We start from the raw sequence: 22,444 nt of genomic DNA, 5'->3' as shown, positions 1-22,444 counted from the left end.
CAGCACCACAGCTACCAGACATCTTCCAGTACCTTGCCCAAGTGTTTGTCCTTTTATTTGTTTATGTATCAGAAGCAAGCCTAATCCTCTACTAATGAGACAGCAGCACTTTCAATATGGGTTACTGAAGATTGAACATGTGTGGGGAACCCTGGTCAATTTTCCCTGCCTTACTCAGAGCACTAAGGCTAATTAGAAATCTATCTGCGCCCTCATTGAGATTCAGCACAGACCAAGGATCCAATCTGAGACCATCTTAGCACATGGGTAGGATTCTGCTCTTTGGAGCATAGGAGTGGGAGGTGTAGGACTTCCACCTTCCACTACACTTTACCATAATCCTGATATATTTTCCAGGCTCACAGCATGTTTGGCTCCTGGCAGGAATCTTGCTGCTAAGAGGAAGCATACTGCTGCAGAAGAGGAGAATGAGGTAATTGTGCAGTGACAACCTTCCGAAGAGGTGGTGAGGGATGTTAAAAGGACAAAAGAGGCTGATGAGAAAGAACACTTCCAGCTACGTAGGCCACGGCCACCAGCTCTGCTCAGCTATATTCTTGGAGGTTTGATCAGATGACACTGGATCACATGACATTTGATCACGTAACCACCTACAGGATGGCCCTGTTTCTATTTTATTAAAACATCGTCCACAGGATGCATGCCATCTGCCCTCCAAAATTTACTTCCTGTTATCCCACTTTGGGTCACACTTTTCTGTCAGCGTTAGTACCTTAATGAATGTTTGCTGTGTTGCTTTTTATTTGCATTCTTGAAATTTTGCTCAAGTTACAGAGGGTGTTTTCATAAACCCATTTAAGGTTTTGTTACACTTAAATGATCACAGGAATTCTCTCCCACTGTGATTTTCCCTGTTGCTCAGTACTGTCTCCCCAAATGTTTTTGTATAAATAAGTAGCTTTGGACATAAAACAAAAAAGGATTTTTTTAAGTCTCTTGGGATGGATCAATATGTAACAATATAAGCAAGATCACATTATTCCAAGGCATGCTATAAAGAGACAGCACTGTACTAAATGCCACAACTGATCACAGGCAGTGTTAAGTCCAAGCTGAACAATCAAACTATCCCTTACAAGCATAAGTGCAATGGAATTGCACTATAGGAGTGTTGTGTGTTGGTGTATTTAGTAGCGTAGCTGGGGCATTCTGGAAAAGTCTCAGACTCAGGATAAAGTGAAATAACAACTCATTATTTATATAATACTATATACACTCTCATTAAGCCTCCTAAGCTAACATCCTTCGTTTTTTTGCCTCTTCTTCTCCCAAGCCTAACTTCATGTGACTGTTACATCATCACTCTTCTGCGAATGCGTTCTTCATCGTTTTTTTGGGCTTGACATATTTCTTGCAACGTCTGTGAGCTTGCTGGCCAATTTTGTGCTGTATGTTGCGAATATGATTCTATCTCACATACAAAGTTCACATCTTTCTGTGTTGGGTTGCCATTTATATGCCCTTAATAGTGCATCGGTTGGCGTTTGCAACTTTCCTTGGACGTATACTGTCTCATACATATTCCTTATCAACCATAGACAAAATCTTTGTAGTCGTGGAGGCATTTTTGCAAATTCCTTTTCATCTCACAAAGATACCAAAGGTTGGTGATGAAAGTTCACAGACTTGAAACATTAACTCTCCTCTCTCCACAGATGCTGCCAGACCAGCTGACTATTTCCAGCACTTTCTGTTTTTACACTAAAGGTTTGTGGTTTGGCTTCGATAATGACTCTCAATCCAACTATGTAGTCAGAAAATCTTTCACATACCCATGTAACAGCTAGCGTTTCTTTTTCTATTACTGCATTGCGTGTCTCTGTGTCTGACAAAGCTCTAGATGTGTAGAACATTAGCCTAAAGGAACTATCAGGTTGTTCCTGAAAAAGAATTGCCCCTAACCCAGTGGAGGAGGCATCTGCCTCGTTCTAGGTAATGTAAGGTTGTAGTGTGCCAAGATATCCAGTGCTATAAGTGTCTCTTTAATCCTCCGGAATGCTTGTCCTTGGTGGGAATTCCAACACAATGCCTGCTGTTTTTTAAGAAGTTGTCTCAGTGGTTCAGTGATCTGTGCTAAGTGAGGTAGAAGCTTTGCTTATTGGTTTACCATTCCCATGAATCTCTGAAGCTGCTGAATGGTAGGAATTTCTGTAATGGCCTGTGTCTTCTGTGGATCTGTCATTATACCTTCACTGCTCACTGTGTGTCCCAAGAAATGAATTGAGTTTTTGGAAAATTCAAACTTCTTGTGCAGAGTTAGTCCTGCTTCCTGAAGTCTCTGTAGAATGGCTCGAACTCTTTGGTCATGTTCCTGTACTGACTGCCCATGTATCAGCATGTCATCCATGTGCCAAATAACTCCTCTGCGCCATTCAAAGATGTTAGGCATAGACCTTTGAAAAAATCTGGTGTGGAAGTTGTTCTAAACGGTAACCTATTGAAACAAAACCTCCTGAAAGGTGTAATAAATGTGGTCAGTAATCTTGAGGTCTCATCTAGGGGTACCTGACAAAACCCACTATTGGCATCAAGTTTTGTAAAGATGGTAATAAAAGCAAAATACTGCGGATGCTGGAAATCTGAAATAAAAACAAGAAATGTTGGAAATACTCAGCAGGTGTGGCAGCATCCTGTGGAGAGACAAGCAGAGTTAACGTTTCAGGTCAGTGACCCTTCTTCAGAACTGACAAATATTAGAAATGTGAAAGGTTATAAGCAAGTAAAGCTGGGGTGGCACAAGAGATAACAAAGGAGAAGGTGTAGATCGGACAAGGTCACAGAATAGCTGGCCAGAAAGTCATGGAGCAAAGGCGAACAATATGTTAATGGTGTGTTGAAAGACAAAGCATTAGTACAGTTAGGGTGTTAACGGACTGAAAATTGAGCAGCCGCAAGCACAAACATGAAAAAAAAAACAGTGGGTAAGCAAACTGAACAAACTAAGATGAAATAACATAAAATAAACACAAAAAAAATTAAATATATAAAAAAGAAAAAATAACTAAAAATAAAAGTAAAATGGGGGGGGGGGGGGGGGGGCCCATATTGCTCTGAAATTATTGAACTCAATGTTCAGTCCAGCAGGCTGTAGTGTGCCTAATCGGGAAATGAGATGCTGTTCCTCGAGCTTCGTTGATGTTTGCTGGAACACTGCAGCAATCCCAGGACAGAGATGTGAGCATGAGAGCAGGGGGGGAGTGCTGAAATGGCAAGCAACCGGAGGCTCGGGGTTATGCTTTTGGACTGAGCGGAGGTGTTCCGCAAAGCGTTCACCCAGCCTGCGTTTGGTCTCCCCAATGTAGAGGAGACCACATTGTGAGCAGCGAATACAGTATACTACATTGAAAGAAGTACAAGTAAATCGCTGCTTCACCTGAAAGGAGCATTTGGGGCCTGGGATAATGAGGAGAGAGTTTGTTCAGTTTGCTTACCCACTGTTTTTTTTCATATTTGTACTTGTGGCTGTTCAATTTTCAGTCCGTTAACACCCTATCTGTACTAATGCTTTGTCTTTCAACACAACATTAACATATTGTTTTCCTTTGCTCCATGACCTTCTGGTCAGCTATTCTGTGACCTTGTCCTATCTACACCTTCTCCTTTGTTATCTCTTGCCCCACCCCTGCTTTGCTTGCTTATAACATTTCACATTTCTAATATTTGCCAGTTCTGAAGAAGAGTCAGTGACCTGAAATGTTAACTCTGCTTCTCTCTCCACAGGATGCTGCCAGACCTGATGAGTATTTCCAGCAATTCTTGTTTTTATTTGTGAACATGATGCAGTGAGAGAGTTTCGCTAAGCTGTCATCAACTGTGAACATTGGGTGAATCTCACATGCTACTGCTTTGTTGAGCTGTGTTAAATCCATACAAATATGCAGAGTTGCATTTTGTTTTGGGACAGGAACCATGGCCGAACGCCACTCTATTGGTTAAGTTACCGGAGCGATAACCCCCATTCCTGTCATATCTTCCTATTGGTCTTGAACTTGATTTAATAATGGATGAGGTATCTTTCTGGGTGTAATGATACTCACTGGCCTGGCCCCTTCCTTAAGTGTGATTCTATACTCTGTCCTGAGTCTTCTGAGCCTTGTGAACAGCTGCGGGTATTCTGCGTGAAAGTGATTCCTTACCTCTGTTTGCTTGACTTTGTCTATCTTCTTGATCAAATGCAGGTCTAAGCATGCTTTTCTACTCAGTAAGGAAAATTCTTGATTATGCCAGACATATAAGGTCTCCATAATCTGTCTCCCAACTGGAGAGTTGCTTGAAGTTTACCTTTTACTTTCAGTTGCGTCCCGCCTGGACCATGCAACTGTATATCCACCAGTTGTAGGCAATGTCTCATCAACGATGGCTCTTGCTCTGACAGAAGTGTGGCACTAGCACCTGTGTCCAATTTAAAATTCATAAGGTGTCCATTTACATAGATGTCTGCCATCTAGCATCCTTGGTTTGGGTCATTAATTTCTCCTAGGAAATCTCCTGGTTCTTTGCCTTCTGGATATTGATGCATTTGATTCACAGCTCTTTGTATGAAGTTCTTCTACCTTGCACTCTAAAGCAAAGAAATTTTACTCTGGCACATTTTCCCATAATGTCCAGGCTTTTTACAATTGTAACATTTGGCTTTACTTGCTCAACACTGCTCCTGTTGGTTGGTCTTCCTGGCTCCACAGCGTTGGCACAGTTTCCTGATATCATGCACCTTCTCACCTGTGTGTATCTTCTTTTCCACAAAGTGCTTCTCTGATTTTGACTTCACAAACTGTACAGTCATTGGACTTCTTCTTATCCACGGCTTGTCTTCAACTCGCAGAATGGGCCTATTTTGTTTGTGAATGTCAGCCTGTCTTACAATCTGAATGACCTTTTGGAATGTAAGGTCCTCTTTTGACTGCAAAAGGCCTGACAAGGATTCATCAGCTATGCCAACAACTATTCGATCCCTTAGTTCTACCTTTAATTCACCTTATTCACATCCTTCTGCCAATCTGTACAAATCATTTATATGAGTCTACAGGTTCACGTATCTTCTGCACCTGCTTGTTAAATTTGACTTTTTCAAGGATTTTATTGCTGTGAAGATTGAAATATTTCTCAAAAGCTTGAAGTACATCTTCAAATTTATCAGAAGCCTTGTTTATTCCTTGCTGCACTATCACGTCGTCCGCAGTCGCTCCTATTGAATATAAAAGGGTATTCACTTGTTCTACTGGTATGGAGTTAGGAAGCAATCCTAAATCGTGGGAATCTTTTCCTCCATAATGACCAATTTTGTACCTGATTGGGTCCTTCTTGATCGTGGAAACTTTCAGGCATTCTGAGTTTCGAATCCATATTGCATTATCTGCTTTTGCAAGGCTTTATAGGGTGTTCCCCTCTGTTTAAAATCTTTCAGTCTTGAATGGAGGTTTTCGCATTCTTTCTGGGGATTTCCCGCACTTTCCGGTCTTTCCCGCTCTTTCTCACCATAGTCTGGCCGACTCTGCGCAACTGTTCGGCCACCTCTTCATCCAAGATTGACTTCTCTACCTGTGTTTTTGACCCAGTGTGCAGTTAACCTTTAATAGCCGCTTTTAAAATCTCTCACCTGATCCTGGACCATCGCTGAAACTTGGAACTGATCGCTGGACCTGGATGTTCCATTGCAGACCCCCATGCTTTTGTGGTGCAGTCTGAGAGGCTGCAGGTCTGTTTCACTGTCTGTCCACATCGCCTGTGGCTATGGAGCAGCTCTTGAGTTTGTTGCAGTCCCCCGACTAGATCTGCTGTTCTCCTGGCGCTACCTCATGAGGTTAGGAGATCTTCAAATTTTCCTGGTTGTTTTAACCGGTGCCACCATATTGTGTGTTGTTGTTGTATTTGGTAGCGTAGCTGGGGCATTCTGGCGAAAGTTTCAGACTTAAGATAAGGTCAACTAAGAACTCTATTATTTACCTAATACTATATACACTCTCAAGCCTCCTAAGCTAGCATCCTTCGTGCTGCTATCTCTTCTTCTCCCAAGCCTAACTTCATGTGACTGTTACATCATCACTCTTACAGTGGGAGGGGTTGCTCTCACTGTCTTCAGCATTAACCCTTTACATCCTTATACTACAAGAAGTACCATTAATCCCCAATACAAGCTGAAAGTGCTTCATAACTGGGCTGGCCAGATCCTCCTGCAGCAGACTGGATGGCTATCTCTGCAAAGAACAAGTATGGAAGTCATTTCTTGACTCGAGTAAGACTCGAGTTGAGAGAAGGAGTGAATAAAAAAAGAAGCTTCTCTCTTCCATAGTAGCTGAAACTTGATGCTGCTGGAAGGTCCTGTTGCACAAAACCAGCTGTCTGTTACATCTTACTTCTGACAGACTTGACCTGCTTGAATTAGACTTGGCAGTGGTTCTTTGAGTAGTTGTTGGTAGATTTAGAATTTATCTGCCAACAGCCATTCAGAGTGTAGCCCTGATTATGGAGGTGTGCGGGTATGGATATCAGTACAAAGTATTTTTTTCTCAGGCTGCTGACAGCAGTGCCCACGTGATCAGTCAGTTCTGGCACACTGCTGGCCAATCTGTAACATAGGCTGAGATTAAGGTCAACAAGGTAAGTGCATGGGAGCCAAACTGGAGGGAGAGGATGCCTCTGCTCGGCCTACTCCTCTATTAACAATGTTCAAGGCTTTGCTGCTGCTGACCTGAGCCTACTATCAACTTTCACCAGCTGGCCACATTTGGAGGAACAGAAAGCTGGGAAGCACCTCCTTCAGCTGGCATTCACATATGGTGGACAGGAAGGAGGTGACAAACACTGGCCGTTGTTTGGATTGGAAGAGGGAATTGGAGATCACAGCAAGGAAGTAGTGGTAGACCTTGGTGCCTGAATTTGCCCCTTTTTCTGCCAGGCAGGATCACAGAGGAGAATCTAGCTCTACTTACCATAGTGACTGACTGCTTTAACCTGCTTACCCATCTGGGAATCCTTTAAGCTTCTATTTATAAGGGACTGAGGTCCTGGCAGCATCTGGGAGACTGTATCATGGGCAAAGCTTGAGGCCTCACCATGGCATTCTGTGTGAACTGTTGGCATTGAGATGCAGGTGTATCGTTTATACGGACTGAACAACTGCTGTGTGGAATCTGGTGGTTCTGAAATGGCAGGGTCCATTGCAACATCATAGATGCAGCCAAGGATGCATAATACAGCACATTAGATGGAACAGTTATACAGGAATTAAAGTTGATTTACATTTGTGGGAAAATATTGCTGTTTGTTGTCCTTTCTTGAAAGCTGCAATGGTGCAGCAGTTGGTTTCACTGATTAGGAGAATTCACAGCTTCTGGAAAGCCTGAAAGGCAGAGTTATGTAGAGTGAGAATTATTTTTCCCATGACTTCTCTGCTTGTAGCTTATTGAGCTGGAGATTAATGCAGTATTAACTACTGATACAATCTCTCCATTTGCTCTGCTTACATTGAACCACCTCTACGTCAACAGATAAGAATGCTGCTTCTAACATGAACTTGATGAAGCATTTTCAAAACCTTCAGGAGCATGTTTTGTAAAATGCAGTGATCAACTGGTTTAATTCAGGATGTAATAAGGTTAACTTGCAAAGGAACAGCAATGCTCTGTAGAACCATAGAAAAATTACGGCACAGAAGGAGGCCATTCAGCCCATTATGTCCGTGCCGGCTGAAAAAACTAGCCGCCCAATCTAATCCCACCTTCCAGCACTTGGTCGATAGCCTTGCAGGTTATAGCACTTCAGGTGTATGTCCAGGTACTTTTTAAAAGAATTGAGGGTTTCTGCCTCCCCCAACATTCCTGGTAGTGAATTCCAGACGCCCATCACCCTCTGGGTATAAAAGTTTTTCCTCATATCCCCTCTAATCCTACCAATCACCTTAAATCTGTGCCCCCTGGTAATTGTCCTTTCTGCTAGGGGAAACAGGTCCTTCTTGTTTGCTTTATCTACACCCCTCATAACTTTGTATACCTCGATTAAGTCACCCCTGAGCCTCCTCTGTTCTAAGGAAAACAACCCTAGCCTATCCAATCTTTCCTCATAGCTGCAACTATCAAGCCCTGGCAACACATTCTTGTAAATCTCCTCTGTACTCTCTCCAGAGCAATTATGTCCTTCCTGTAATGTGGTGACCAGAACTGTACGCAATACTCCAGCTGTGGCCTAACAATCATTTTATACAATTCCAGCATTACATCCCTACTTTTGTATTCTATACCTCGGCCAATAAAGGAAAGCATTCCATATGCCTATTTCACCACTTTATCTACCTGTCCTGCCACCTTCAGGGACCTGTGGACATGCACTCCAAGGTCTCTCACTTCTTCTAACTGTCTCAATATACTTCTGTTTATTGTGTATTCCCTCGCTTTGTTTACTCTCTACAAGTGCATTATCTCACATTTTTCTGGATTAAATTCCATTTGCCACTTTTCTGCCCACTCAACCAAACCATTGATATAATTGTGGAGTCGACAGCTATCCTCTTCACTATCAACTACACGGCTAATTTTTGTGTCATCAGCAAATTTCCCAATCATGTCTCCCACATTTAAGTCCAAATCATTAATATATACCACAAACAGCAAGGGACCCAACATTCAGCCCTGTGGAATGCCACTGGATACTGCTTTCCATTTGCAAAAACATCCATTGACCATTACCTTTTGTTTCCTTTCACTGAGCCAATTTTGGATCCAACCTGCCACATTCCCCTGTATCCCATGGATTTCATTTTGCTGACCAGTCTGCCATGTGAAACTTGTCAAATGCCTTACTAAACAGACAACTCTGTTTTATTTTTGTCAGGAGGTGAATGTTATTCCTAACTCTTTATTTGTCCTTAATCCCATTTTATAGTTCAGCTCCAAGTATCTTTAATTGGGGGTTCTCTGGATTTAGGTCCCTGGCATATTCATACACAAATTGTTAGCCAGAGTCTGTGTGCCAGGATGTTTTAATTACCTGCCTAACGTGCCAACTTCATTTATTTCAAAATGTGCGAGAGCTGCTCACCAGGCAAGAGTGGCAGATCATATCAAACAGCATGTTCCTTCCGCTGTTTGCAATGGGCAAGGTACAGGCCGTACCCAACCAACCTGTGCTTGCGAAACTCAAAACACAGTGTCCAACATTAAATGTGATTCTGCAATTGGACAACATTTGCTAAATAATCCTCAGTGTGCTAAGAATTACGCTGAAAACCGGTTTAAGATTGTCAGTAGGGCTCGCAGTGTGGTGCATTTGCGCGTACTGGAAGCTACACATACTAATATACAGGGCCCTGTTCTTTGCAGACAAAAAGAACATGTACACAGATTGTGCCTGCTTCAGTTAAACAATATAAGTGACAGCCATTCGCTGGCTTATTCCTCAGGGCAATGCCTTGACCAATCAGAGCCAAGCGGCCTGGTTAAAATTTCAAACAAAGCTTGGCAGGTAACTGTCAGTCAACATAAACTGGTGCATTCTCCATGGCAATGCTTCTACCAATCAGAGTTCATTTGCCAACCAATCAGCACTCTCTGCTCATACAGTATAAAGTTGTTGTTTTCCCATACATTGGTATTCTTTCAGATTGTCCTGATGAATGCAAGACGAAAAGCTTCAACAACATGTCTCTATTTTCAGCAATGTATATACAAACAGTTACTGCACAAGCCACCAAGGCATGTCTTACTACGTATGACTCCACCCACTACTAACTGATCATGTGTAACATGACATCACTTCCTCCAGTGATCTTCACTTTCAGCTCCTTCTGGTGGTCTGCTCTTAAGTTTGTCTTAAAACGTCCTACTTTTTTCCCAAAGATAAAAAACATATGTATAATAAATAATGATGTTGCAATTTGGACAAAGTATACACAATTAAAACAAAACGTTATTTACAGGTAAGAAAATTTAACAACCCCTAAAAAGTAGAGGAGATTTGCTTATTCATCCCAATCTGGTTATTGTGAACCTCCTCCTTTGTTTGGAAAGCTTAGAAAAATGATGGCTGGCAACCTCACCATTCACCAGCTATCCCTCTAGCCTCCAGATACTTGTTGCAATGAACAGAAGCCAGAGGAGAGACTCCCGGTCATCTCACCTCTCCGTCTCAAGACTCCCTGCCTTTGTGTTGTCCTTTACATGGACCAACCCAATAAACACGTCCTGGGTATTTTATACCATCTTCGGTGCATTATTGAATCCATGTATTGTAACAATTCATAGATCTTGGCATACTGGAAGTCCTGCGACAGCTGGTCCATTTGGTCTACAATATAAAACATTTGTGGTTGCCATTCGGAGTTCCCATAGCTGCACTGCAAGGTTATCGTTCCAATGCACTTGATTGGAGAACCATTGTAGGCTGTCAGCCCAGCTGTGGTGGGTTGCACCATAGATTCCCATTTCTTTGAGTACATGCCCCTCAGTATACAGATGAGCAGAATATTTGCATTTGCTCGCATTTCGATTTTTACTCTAAGCTTATGCTTTCCATTCTTCTGCGGACATACAATCCCGATCGTGGTGAATGCCTCAGATTGCGTAATTGCATTGACATGTTGATCCAGGTTAACTATGTGGAATGCTTGCTCGCTGTTCACACGAGTGCATTCTTCACCCATGCCTTCCTGGCAATCTGTCCTTCTGTTGACCTGATGTACTTACTTGGGCTTTTGTTGTGTGTTGGCATACTTCTTGTTGCGTTTGCCATCCTGTCTTGCAGACGTTCTCTCTGCATGTGATCTGCCACCATTCCTGTGTGCAGTATCTGCACTTGGCCTTCTGTACTTCCTTGCTCACTGTCCTCGCACGCCCATACTTTGCACTGGTCTAGGTACACCGGACAACTGCTAATTGTCAGGCCACAGTTGCCACACGGCTTAGGAAAGTTCTGAAATAAAACAGAAAATGCTAGAAAAACTCAGCAGGTCAGGCAGCATCTGTGGAGAGAAAATCAGAGTTAATGGTTCAGATCAGTGACCTTTCATCAGAAACTTCTGAGCCTTGGTTAGCAAACCATTTGCTGTAGCCGTCCCCAATGCTTGTAACTGTTGGTGCCCAGCCATGATGGCTTCAAATTTCCTTCCATCATTAAGGTGTGTCCTTACTTCTTTTCTAGCAGGCCTTTTTGAAAGGCTTCTAGTGGGGTAGACACGATTACTAACTCTATGACCCGTTCCGATAATTCAATATCTACCAAGTCACAATATTGAACTTTGTCTCGGCACCTTGCAACAAACTGGTCAATGGTCTCATCTTGCCTTTGCCAGTAGGTCAGAAGCTTAATCCTATGTACTTGGAAATTTACCTTCGCTTTGAGTTGCTGCTCCAGGAATGGCCATAGCATGTTTGGGTCCTTCTGATCCTCAACTGACAATCCTGATATATTGATCCATTTCAGGCCCTTGTTGCCCAGTGTAATCTTAAGTTTGGTAGCTTGTTTTGCTGGTTTGCTCAGTTGATCGAGGAAATGCAGCTCCATTCCCTGTCAAAACAGTTTAAATTCAAACGCTATGTCTGACGCCTTCTGGTCTATAACTGGATATCTGAAAGTCATTGTCTTAATGATCCTGATTTCTTTTATAAAGGACTTTTTCACAGGATTTAGGAACATAGGAGCAGGAGTAGCCCATCGAGCCTGCCCTGCCATTCAATACAATTATGGCTGATCATCCACTTCAATGCCTTTTTCCCACACTATCCTTATATCCCGTTATGTCATTTGTATTTAGAAATCTGTCAATCTCTGCTTTAAACATACTCAATGACTGAGCTTCCTCAGCCCTCTGGGGTAGAGAATTCCAAAGATTCACAACCCTCTGAGTAAAAAAATTTCTCCTCATCTCTGTCCTAAGTGGCTTCCCTCTTATTTTTAAATTGTGTCCCCTGGTTCTAGACTCCCCAACCAGGGGAAACATATTAGCTGTGTATACCCTGTCTATCCCTTTAAGTATTTTGTGTGTTTCAATGAGAGCACCTGTCATTCTTTGAAACTCAAGAGATTCCCCAATCTCTCTTCATAGGACAGTCCCGCCATCCCGGGAACAAATCTGGTAAACCTTCATTGCACTCCCTCTATGACAATAATATCCTTCCAAAGCTGCACACAATATTCCAGGTGTGGTCTAATCAAGGTTCTATACAATTGAAGCAAAACTTCACTATTCCTGTGCAACAGCCTGACATAGTCTTACTCACGGAAGTGTACCCCACAATATCCCTGACACCACCACCATCACTGAGGTGGCAGCACAATGGTTTACAGTTGGGAGGGAAGGAGTTGCCCTGGGAGTCCTCAACATTGACTGTGGACCCCATGAAGTGTCATGGCAACAGGTCAAACATGGGCAAGGAAACCTCCTGTTGATTACCACCTACTGCCCTCCCCTCCTGAGCTGATGAATCAGTGCTTCTCCATGTTAAACACCAATTGGAAGAAGCAGTAAGGGTAGCAAGGCCACAGAATGTACTCTGGGTGGGGGACTTCAATGTCCATTACCAAGAGTGGCTCAGTAGCACCATTACTGACCGAGCTGGCTGAGTCCTAAAGGCCAGAGCTGTTAGGCTGGGTTTGCGGCAGGTGGTGAGGGAACCAACGAGAGAGAAAAACATATTTGACCTCATCCTCACCAATCTACCTGCCACCGATGCATGTGTCCATGACAGTATTAGTAGGAGTGATGACCACGCAGTCCTTGTGGAGACGAAGTCCCGTCTTCACATTGAGGATAACCTTCATCGTGTTGTGTGGCACTACCACTACCACCCTGCTAAATGGGATAGATTTCGAACAGATCTAGCAACTCAAAACTGACATACATGAGGCGCTGTGGACCATCATCAGCAGAACTGTACTCAACCACAATCTGTAACCCCATGGCCCGGCATATCCCCCACTCTACCATTACCATCAATCCAGGAGACCAACCCTGGTTCAATGAAGAGTGCAGAATGGCATGTCAGGAGCAGCACCAGGCATGAATTTTGGGGGACAATTAAACAACTAACAGGAGGAGGAGGCTCAACAAATATCCCCATCCTCAATGATGGAGGAGCCCAGCACATCAGTGCAAAATACTAGGCTGAAACATTTGCATCCATCTTCAGCCAGAAGTGCCGAGTGGATGATCCATCTCGGTCTCCACCTGAGGTCCCCAACATCACAGATACCAATCTTCAGCCAATCCGATTCACTCTACTCCACTGGATACTGCAAAGGCTATGGGTCCTGACAATATTCCAGCAGTAGTACTGAAGACTCGTGCTCCAGAACTAGCCGCACCCTAGCCAAGCTGTTCCAGTACAGCTACAACACTGGCATCTACCTGGCAATGTGGAAAATTGCCCAAGTATGTCCTGCACACAAAAAGCAGGACAAATCCAACCCTGCCAATTACCATCCCATCTGTTTACTCTCGATTGTCAGCAAAGTGATGGAAAGGGTTGTCGACAGTGCTATCAAGCGGCACTTGCTTAGCAATAACCTGCTCACTGACGCTCAGTTTGGGTTCCACCAGAGCCACTCAGATCCTGACCTCATTACAGTGTTTGTCCAAATATGGACAAAAGAGCTGCACTCCAGAGGTGAAGTGAGAGTGACTGCCCTTGACATCAAGGCAGCATTTGACCGAGCCTGCGCAAAACTGAAGTCAATGGGAATGAGGGGGGAAAATTCTCCACTGGTTAGAGTCATACCTGGCACAAAAGAAGATGGTTGTGGTTGTTGGATGTCAATCATCTCTGCTTCAGGACATCACTGCAGGAGTTCCTCAGGGTAGTGTCCTCGGTCCAACCATCTTCGGCTGCTTCATCAATGACCTTCCCTCCATCATAAGGTGAGAAATGGGGATGTTCGCTGATGATTGCGCAATGTTCAGCACCATTTGTGACTCCTCAGATACTGAAGCAGCCTGTGTCCAGATGCAACAAGACCTGGACAATAAATAGGCTTGCACTGATAAGTGTTAAGTAACATTCATGCCACACAAGTGCCAGGCAATGACCATCTCAAACAAGAGAGAATCTAACCATCTCCCCTTGACATTCAATGGCATTACCATTGCTGCTTTCCCACTATTAACATCCTGGCGGTTACCATTGGCCAGAAACTGAACTGGACCAGCTTTATAAATACCATGGCTATAAGAGCAGGTCAGAGGCTAGGAATTCTGCAGCGAGTAACTCACCTCCTGACTCCCCCAAAGCCTGTCCACCATCTACAAGGCACAAGTCAGGAGTGATTGAATACTCTCCACTTGCCTGGATGGGTGCAGCTCCAACAACACTCAAGAAGCTCGACACCATCCAGGACAAAGCAGCCCGCTTAATTGGCATCCCATCCACCACCTTCAACAGTCACTCCCTTCAACACCAACGTACAGTGGCAGCAGTGTGTACCATCTACAAGATGCACTGCAGCATCTCAGCAAAGCTCCTTCGACAGCACCTCCCAAACCCACAACCTCTACCACCTACCAGCGGTTCAAGAAGGCAGCTCACCACCACCTTCTCAAGGACAATTAGGGATGGGCAATAAGTGCTGGCCTAGCCAACGACACTCCCATTCCATGAACAAATAAAAAAAAAAGACAAATCTAGACTTGGGTTTTGTAGTCTTTCACATTCAGATCCTCCAAATGAAAATCCATGGCTTTTTAAGACCACTATAGTGTGCAGGGACATCCCTGCCAGTTTATTCCGAACTTAGTGAAGAAGTTGAAATAGCAGTAGTGTTCTAAAACAAAATCACTTCATTTGGGCCAGAAGGATGTGTCACATGTGCATCGACAAATCAAGTGCAGTGGTTGCCACATGTTTAGTCAGTTAATTTTATTTTTACTTGCCCCATTTTATGCTAAAATGCAGATGAGTGGACCACTCACTGATAGTCCTCCAGAGACACTTTGCCACCAGCTCAGCTGCTTCAGGAAGTGTGCAGATGAGCCATAAAGGCTGCTTCTTTTTGGAGTTGAAACAGAGAGACAGGAAATGGCTGGAACTTATTGGCTCCAGGTTTTCACCCCTTATTCACTCGAGAGAAATTCTGCTGGGGAGGAGGAATGGGCACTTGTGCCTGAGCCCTAAGGTTCTGATGTCACTTTTGGGTCATATATGAGTCCCATGATGCAGTTTTCAAATGACAATGGCACGGTGATTACCGTTCAAATATGAGGCCATCTAGTACAAGAGTATCAGAGAATGTAGAATTTAGAGTTTCGGTTGGACAGCCCTGCTTCTGCTCCTGCTCATTTACAACATGTACGGAAAGGATCAGACACAACTGTGATATCCATAGCAGCTGAATAGCCTTCTGACACTCGGGATGAATTTTGACAGCAGAAGCCCCATGGACAGTCATTCCTGGACTTCCGTGTGTAAAATGGCCACTGAAGTGAGGTGCTGGAAGGTTGATCATTACCACAATCATGGAGGTGGCAGCTTCAGGATTGAATGAGGTTGGGGACAATTAGGGTAAAAAGGGCTGCAGAATCTGATTTTCTATAAAACGAGGAATATGAGAGCTTGAAGTAGGTGGCTAGTTGTGACGCCAGTGTGCTTTGTGAATGATAATTTTCTTTCATCCACTGATTGCCCAGAATTGGATGCAATACTCCGGCAGAGGCCGAACTAGTTCAACATAACTTCCTTGCTCTTGTACTCTATGCCCCTATTGATAAAGCCCAGGATACTGTATGCTTTATTAACAGCTCTCTCAACCTGTCCTGCCATCTTCAATGACTTATGCACAAATACACCCAGGTCCCTTTGCTCCTGCACCCCCTTTAGAATTGTACCCTTTATTTTATATTGTCTCTCCATGTTTTTCCTACAAAAATAAATCACTTCGCATTTCTCCGCGTTGAACTTCATCTGCCACCTGTCTGTCCATTCCACTGACTTGTCCATGTCCTTTTGGAGTTCTACACTATCCTCCTTACGGTTCACAATGCTTCCAAGTTTTGTATCATCTGCAAACTTTGAAATTGTGCCCTATACACCAATGTCCAGCTCATTAATATAGAACAGGAAAAGCAAGGGTCCCAACCCTAATCCCTGGGGAATGCCACTACAAACCTTCCTCCAGCCCGAAAAACATCCATTAATCACTACTCTTTGTCTCCTGTCACTCAGCAAATTCCGTATATCCATGGTGCTATCTTCCCTTTTATTCCATGAGCTATAACTTTGCTCACAAGTCTGTTGTGTGGCATTGTATCACATCAACAGCATTGCCCTCATCAACCCTCTCTGTTACCACCTCAAAAAACTCCAGCAAGTTAGTTAAACATGATTTTTTAATAAGTACATTATTTGAATACATTTAAAGCAAAAGGTTTGTGATTATGTAAATGCACAATAAGATTTTGTAAAAAGATTTCTTCAAAATAAAATATATCAGTAATTTATAATGCTGCTTGTCAGACAGGAAGCTGCAATATGAGGGATATTCAAGTATCAGTTTGTAGATACAGACATTGAATCCTTTTGCCTCTTGAAGTCCTGGGCAGATCTATTCACAAGTATCATGAGACTATTAGAATCTTCCAAGAATAGCTGCATATAAAATTACATCAATATGTACGAAAACAAGGAGAGAGCAAAAATCATTCATCTTAACAAGCTCAGTCCTTCCACAGAGCATGAATAATTTACCCCTAAAAACAAAAATGCTGGAAACATAGAGGTCAGTCAACATCAGTAAAGGGAAAATAAAGGTTAAAATCATAAAATCGCAGACTTTTACAACATAGAAGGAGGCCTTTTGGCCTGTCATGTCTGTGCCAGATCTTTGAAAGAGCAGTCCAATTTAGTCCCATAACCCTGCAAATTAATCCTGTTCAGGTACATGTCCAATTGACTTCGAAAGCTCCTATGGAATTTGCTTTGATTACTCTTTCAGGTAGTGTGTTCCAGATCTTTAACAACCCTCTGTGTGAATAAATTTCTTCCCATTTCCCCTCTAGTCCTTTCAACAGTTATTTTAAATTCATATCCTCTGGTTACTGACCCACTTGCCTGAGGAAATCGTTTCTCCCTACTTGCTCTATCAAAACACTTCATAATTTTGAATATTATGCTATGGTCTCTGCTTAACTATCACAGCTCTAAGGAGAAAAATCCCAGATTCTCTAATCTCTCCATCTAACTGAGCTCCCTCATCCCTACTATCCTCCTGGTAAACCTCCTCTGTACCCTCATCAATGTCTTGACAACTTTTGTAATGTGTGGTGCTCAGAAATGTACACAATACTCCAGCCGAAATTTAACCAGTGATTTGTAAAGGTTTAGCAAGACATCTTTGTTTTTGTATTCAGCGCCCCTATTTACAAAGCCAAGTATGCATCTTTCTGTTAAATTGAGGTGGATGGAGATCGTTTAGTTTGTACAGTGAGAATTTTTACATCATGAGGCAGAAGAGGTTATTTCATTTTTTAAAAACACATCTTAAGTTTCATTGAACAAAGAATAAGACATGGCTGATAGGTATTAAATGAAAAAATGGATCTTGATCTTCAAGAGGGTCTACACCAAGAGTCTAGACCATTGACACTGGCATTTCCATCCTTGCAAAATTATGGCTATGTTTTCTTAATATTTTAATTAAAAAATTTAATGTGATCAGCACTGCACTGCTGTCGAGATTTCAGATCCTGAGTGAAACCTGTATCACAGAACACAAGTAGAATCCACATGAACCTCAGAAACCTGCAGCAATTTCTTTTTCATTTCAGTCACTTTAAAAAAAATTACCTGAACTCACAATCCAAGTTTATTCTCTCCATGTTTAGTAAGGCCACCAGTGGAATCCTATCTCCTGTTTGTAAAGATCTAATGGCGTGATGCAGGGAAGGACCCACATTAATCTCAAGCAGCAAGAATATTAGCCAACCTATTTAAATACATTAAGAAATCTTTCTTGCTTAGGATATTTAATGGTATTGTTTTGAATATGTGTAGGAAGAAATGATCAGATGATCTAATGATTGGTCTAATCAAGCCTGAGTGTTTGCTATTTATCTGCTTTCACAACAATGTCTAGTCTGGCATTGTTATTGTGAAATGCTTCCTGATAGAAATGTGAAATGAGATTATTTTATCACTCACAAATACACACAGATACACACCCCACGTATGTATGCACACTTCTTAGGCAGTTCCTCAGGATCGAGGATGACTTGCTTCCACTCTGGTTCAATGGCTGATAAATCCAATATGTGATCTGCAGACTCTGTCACACGATGGGTGGGCAGTGCTTGAAGGGTCAGGTAGATGAGTAGTTTTGAGGTTTGTGCGCTCCCTCCAATACCACCACATGTTCCCGACAAAGCCCCTTGAGGTGTACGATGCATTCCTGAATTAGCTTTCTCCGTCTAGGACGGTCATGAGCCAGGGACACCCACAAGTCGACGGGATGTTTGATCTCTTCAGGGATGTTTTGAGGACATCTCTAAACGGTTTCCACTGTCCTCCTGGGCGTCTCCTACCGTGACAAAGTTCTGAGCAGAACAGCTGTTTCAGGAGTCTGGTGTCAGGCATGCGAGTGACGCGTCCCACCCAGCGGAGCTGGTTTTGGGTGATCAGCACCCTGGTGCTAGGCAGGTTGGCTTGGAAGAGGATGCTGCTGCTGGATTGCCTTTCTTACCACTGGATTTGGAGGATCTTGCGGAGAATCGTCTAGTGGTACTTCTCCAGTGCTTTGAGGTACCTGCTGTAGGTTGTCCAAGTCTCCGAAGCATATAGGAGCGCAGGGATCACTGCTGCCTGGTAAACCATGGTCTGAGTCTTGCGTTTGAGATCCTGATCCTCAAATACTCTCTTACTCAGCTGGCCGAAGTCTGAGTTGGCACATTGGAGGCAATGATGGACCTTGTCGTCTATGTCTGCCTTCGCCAAGAGGAGGTTCCCAAGAAATGAAAAACACAACCCCAAACATACACACTCCACATACACACATATTCATACATACATACACACACACTTCCTGTACATGCAAACACACACATAATTGGCTTTCTGCAACTGAAACACAATACTCCTGTCACTGCTGCTACGAATGCTGGGATAGTGCTGACTATATAGCAATCTCCAAGACAGAATACTCACAAATTCCAGGTTCGCTTTGAAGAGAGATAAGTGAAAATGTAAAAGAGGAAGAAATAAAAGGCAACATTGATGCCGTTTGGCCATCTGCTGCGTTTAAGAACAGAGCTGTGTCTGGTGTAAGTCGATATGTCAGACATACACCTTGCAACTGAAAACTACATGAATACAATTTGCCTAATATTTTACATTAACACTGACTGAATGTGGAAGTTAGTTCAACTATACCGGGGTAAATTTTCCACTTGGTCCTGCTGGCAACATTTGAGGACCAGGAAATTGAGTGTCGTTTTCTCCTGTCAAGTCCCTGCTGAAAAATTCCCTGTTAATGTTTCACGAAGGCTGTACTCCTGCCTTTTGACTTCTGCTGGCTTGCATGCAAACTGTATGTTTATGCTGTGCTTTAGTTAGACCTATCAAATCCTCTGATGTTTGAGTGAAAGTAATACCCAGAATAAAAGCAAGTTGCGTGGGCCATTTAGTCAAAGCTAAATTTAGGTAAATTATGTTGAACACATTTTTCTCCATATAATTCTTGAGGTTATTTTGTTATGCATTGTCCTTTTTTAAAACAGACTATGGGGTAAGGTTTCTATTAGACAAGAAGCCCAAGTACTGTTTTCAATATTAAAAGAAAACTGACTATAAATTAACTCTTTCTAAGAACTCAGCAGAACAGGAAGATTCTTAAAGAGGAAAAGGGTCAGGATTGACATTCACTGATCAAAGATTGATTTCATTGGAAATAAAAATCTAGAGAGCTGCAAAACTGGCTTTTGATTTGCTATCGCCCAATTTACACTATCTTATAAAGTCAAGATCAACCCCAATGAGAGAGATATTGGAATCCATTTCATCCATTTGACAGGCATAAATCAGACAAAAATGAGCAATTTAGCAGCATGACATTCCACGTCTGAACTGCACCTGAAATGCATCTGGCACCATATTTTGGATAAGCCCGAGGTCTCTGGTGGGTGCTCAATGTCGCCAATTATTTTGGGCCTGTGGCCAGGTGTTAACCAGTTTCTTGCCCAACCTCTTTGGTCTGGATTGTAAGCAGGGCTGAGGCATTGAAACCACCTTCTGTCACTTCCACAGTAACAACAACTGCCATCTCTGTAACATCCCTTACGTGCAATGAGATGACTGAGCAGTTTACTGGACAATGAACAACAAATGGCACCGAGGTTTAAGAGGAGATGGAGGCACAGGTGAAGGGGAGGGTCTTTTTGAGGCTCTGGAGGCAGGGAAAAAGGATGGAAGTTATGAAGGAAAGGAGTTTCAGGGATGGGGACCAATTGTGGTTGAAAAAGCTGCCAATGCTGGCATGGATTGAATAGGCAGCAAGAACTGTTCTGGTGTTGAGGTCAGAAGGTGTGTGCAGGGAGAAAAGGGTGAAGGAGATAATGGAGTTGGGGAAAGGTGAAGTCATGGATGAAATTTAAGGTGAGGATGAAAATATGATTTTTTTTGTGGAGCATAATGAGGACAATGAAGCTGGGAAAGGAAAGATCTTTGGGGAATGTGGGCTGGGTCAGAATGTAGGCTTCAGCTCTCTGAATGATTTGTAATTTATGGTGATTGAAGCAGTAGCGGGAAAAAGATGGGGGTGGAGATTATTAATGGTTCACAACATCTCAGATCAAGTATCCAATAGTATTCTGTCAAACATGCAAACAATTAATCTAAGCACGGCCCCCCATTATGCATCTTCTTCAGCTGGGGCTTTAATTGGGAGAGATGCAAATGGCAGCAATGCCCCATTAGGAAGAGGAAAAAAAATTCAGCCAGTTGTTTCTGGTTGCTTTTCAGTGAGCCCTGCTGGAAAGGGCAAGTGTATGAACATCAGATGCAAAGAGGATTGAATCAAATTCTGTGCTACCCTTCACAGTCAAATCGTTCACTGTCTAGGCTCACAATGGAAGAATAGTCACATGGTTAAAGTACTGCAGGGTTTTGGATGCCATACCCCAGCAAGCAACAGTATTTTGAAGAGAGGAGGAAAGAAAATTGTGCTCAAAGTATACACTCCTTACTTTTTAACTCACTCATGGACATATGTATGTGGTTTTCCACTGTTGAAAGGATGTCATGGTGACACCACATGGTAGTCAGAGAGTAGCCCATGGCAGAAGTGCTTCTACCAGCTGTTCTCAATGTATTCTCCATCTTTGCTTCAATCGCAGGGTTTGAATTATCCCAGGGCCTCTTTTGTGAACTAGCTAGCAGGCTGTTTACCAGCAACATTGTCAAGGGTCTGGTAAAAGATTCACTAACCCTGCCAGTCAGGAAAGTGGAGTTGAGGCCACAATCAAATCAGCCGTGATCTTATTAAATGATGGAGCAGGCTCGAAGGTGCTGAATGGCCCACTCCTGCTCCTAATTCGTATGTGTGTGTGGCAGAGAGAAACCTAAAAAAATGAGAAAACAAAACTGGGGTCAAGAAATACCAGATAGGTCATTCAGGTGGTTTTCTTTGGAGTGTCACTGCTATATTATACCTTCCAGGTGGAGATCGCGATCGGATGACTGCCAATCATGAAACATATCTCCTCATGGCCAGTGCACAGAATGACATGGAAGACTGGGTGAAGACAATTCGCAGAGTGATATGGGCGCCTTTCGGTGGAGGTAAGATTGGTGTTTTCAACTGCTTGGCTGTAAATATTTATTTTAAGGCAAAATCATTTAACCTCATATCACCAGTTTTACAAGCGCAGCAGGTTAAATGTGAAGTGAAAATCCTAGTCCAGAAGGATTCCATTTATGTAAACATCACTGAGCCCCGTAAAATGTAGTAGTCCATCACTGGAATAACATTGCCTTATTCAAAGTCATACTGGCATGATACATATTGGAACTATTGTACTTGCTGACAGCATTCCTACTTGGTTCTGCACTTGATATGCCAGTAGTTAGGAATAAGTATTTATGGCAAATATGGGCTGTGTATATGCATCTGGCTTCCTCCAAAACATTGAGTACCATTATGTATGTGTAGGCACTTACCTCAATAAAGAGTGGTGCTTTAAGTAATAGTGGAGTCCAGAGCATCCAATTACATGGCTCCATAAAACATCAATAGCTTATATTTATTTAGCGCCTTTAACATAATAAAGCACTCCAAGGTGCTTCACAGGAACATTATAAAACAAAATGACAACAAGCCAAATAAGGAGCAGATGAACAAAAGCTTGGTCAAAGAAAGAGGTTTTAGAGATTGTCTTAAAGGAGGAAAGTGAGGTGGAGAGGCAGAGACCTATAGGGAGGGTATTCCAGAGCTTGGGGCTAGGCAACTGAAGGTGCAG

The 22,444-nt window shown here is 42.9% G+C and overlaps 1 protein-coding gene across 2 annotated transcripts in view; it reads left to right on the top strand.

Annotated features, from left to right (window-relative positions):
- arhgap24 (Rho GTPase activating protein 24) overlaps nt 1-22,444 on the top strand; it is a 499,279-nt gene that overhangs the window by 379,425 nt on the left and 97,410 nt on the right. For both annotated transcript variants that reach the window (XM_068038864.1, XM_068038874.1), the window contains one exon: nt 21,645-21,767. In XM_068038864.1, the coding sequence (XP_067894965.1) occupies nt 21,645-21,767 (123 nt within the window). The remainder of the gene's footprint in view (nt 1-21,644; nt 21,768-22,444) is intronic.

This window comes from Heterodontus francisci, chromosome 1, assembly GCF_036365525.1.
Source record: "Heterodontus francisci isolate sHetFra1 chromosome 1, sHetFra1.hap1, whole genome shotgun sequence".
Lineage (NCBI taxonomy): Eukaryota > Metazoa > Chordata > Chondrichthyes > Heterodontiformes > Heterodontidae > Heterodontus > Heterodontus francisci.
This window is presented reverse-complemented; position numbering and strand designations above follow the sequence as displayed.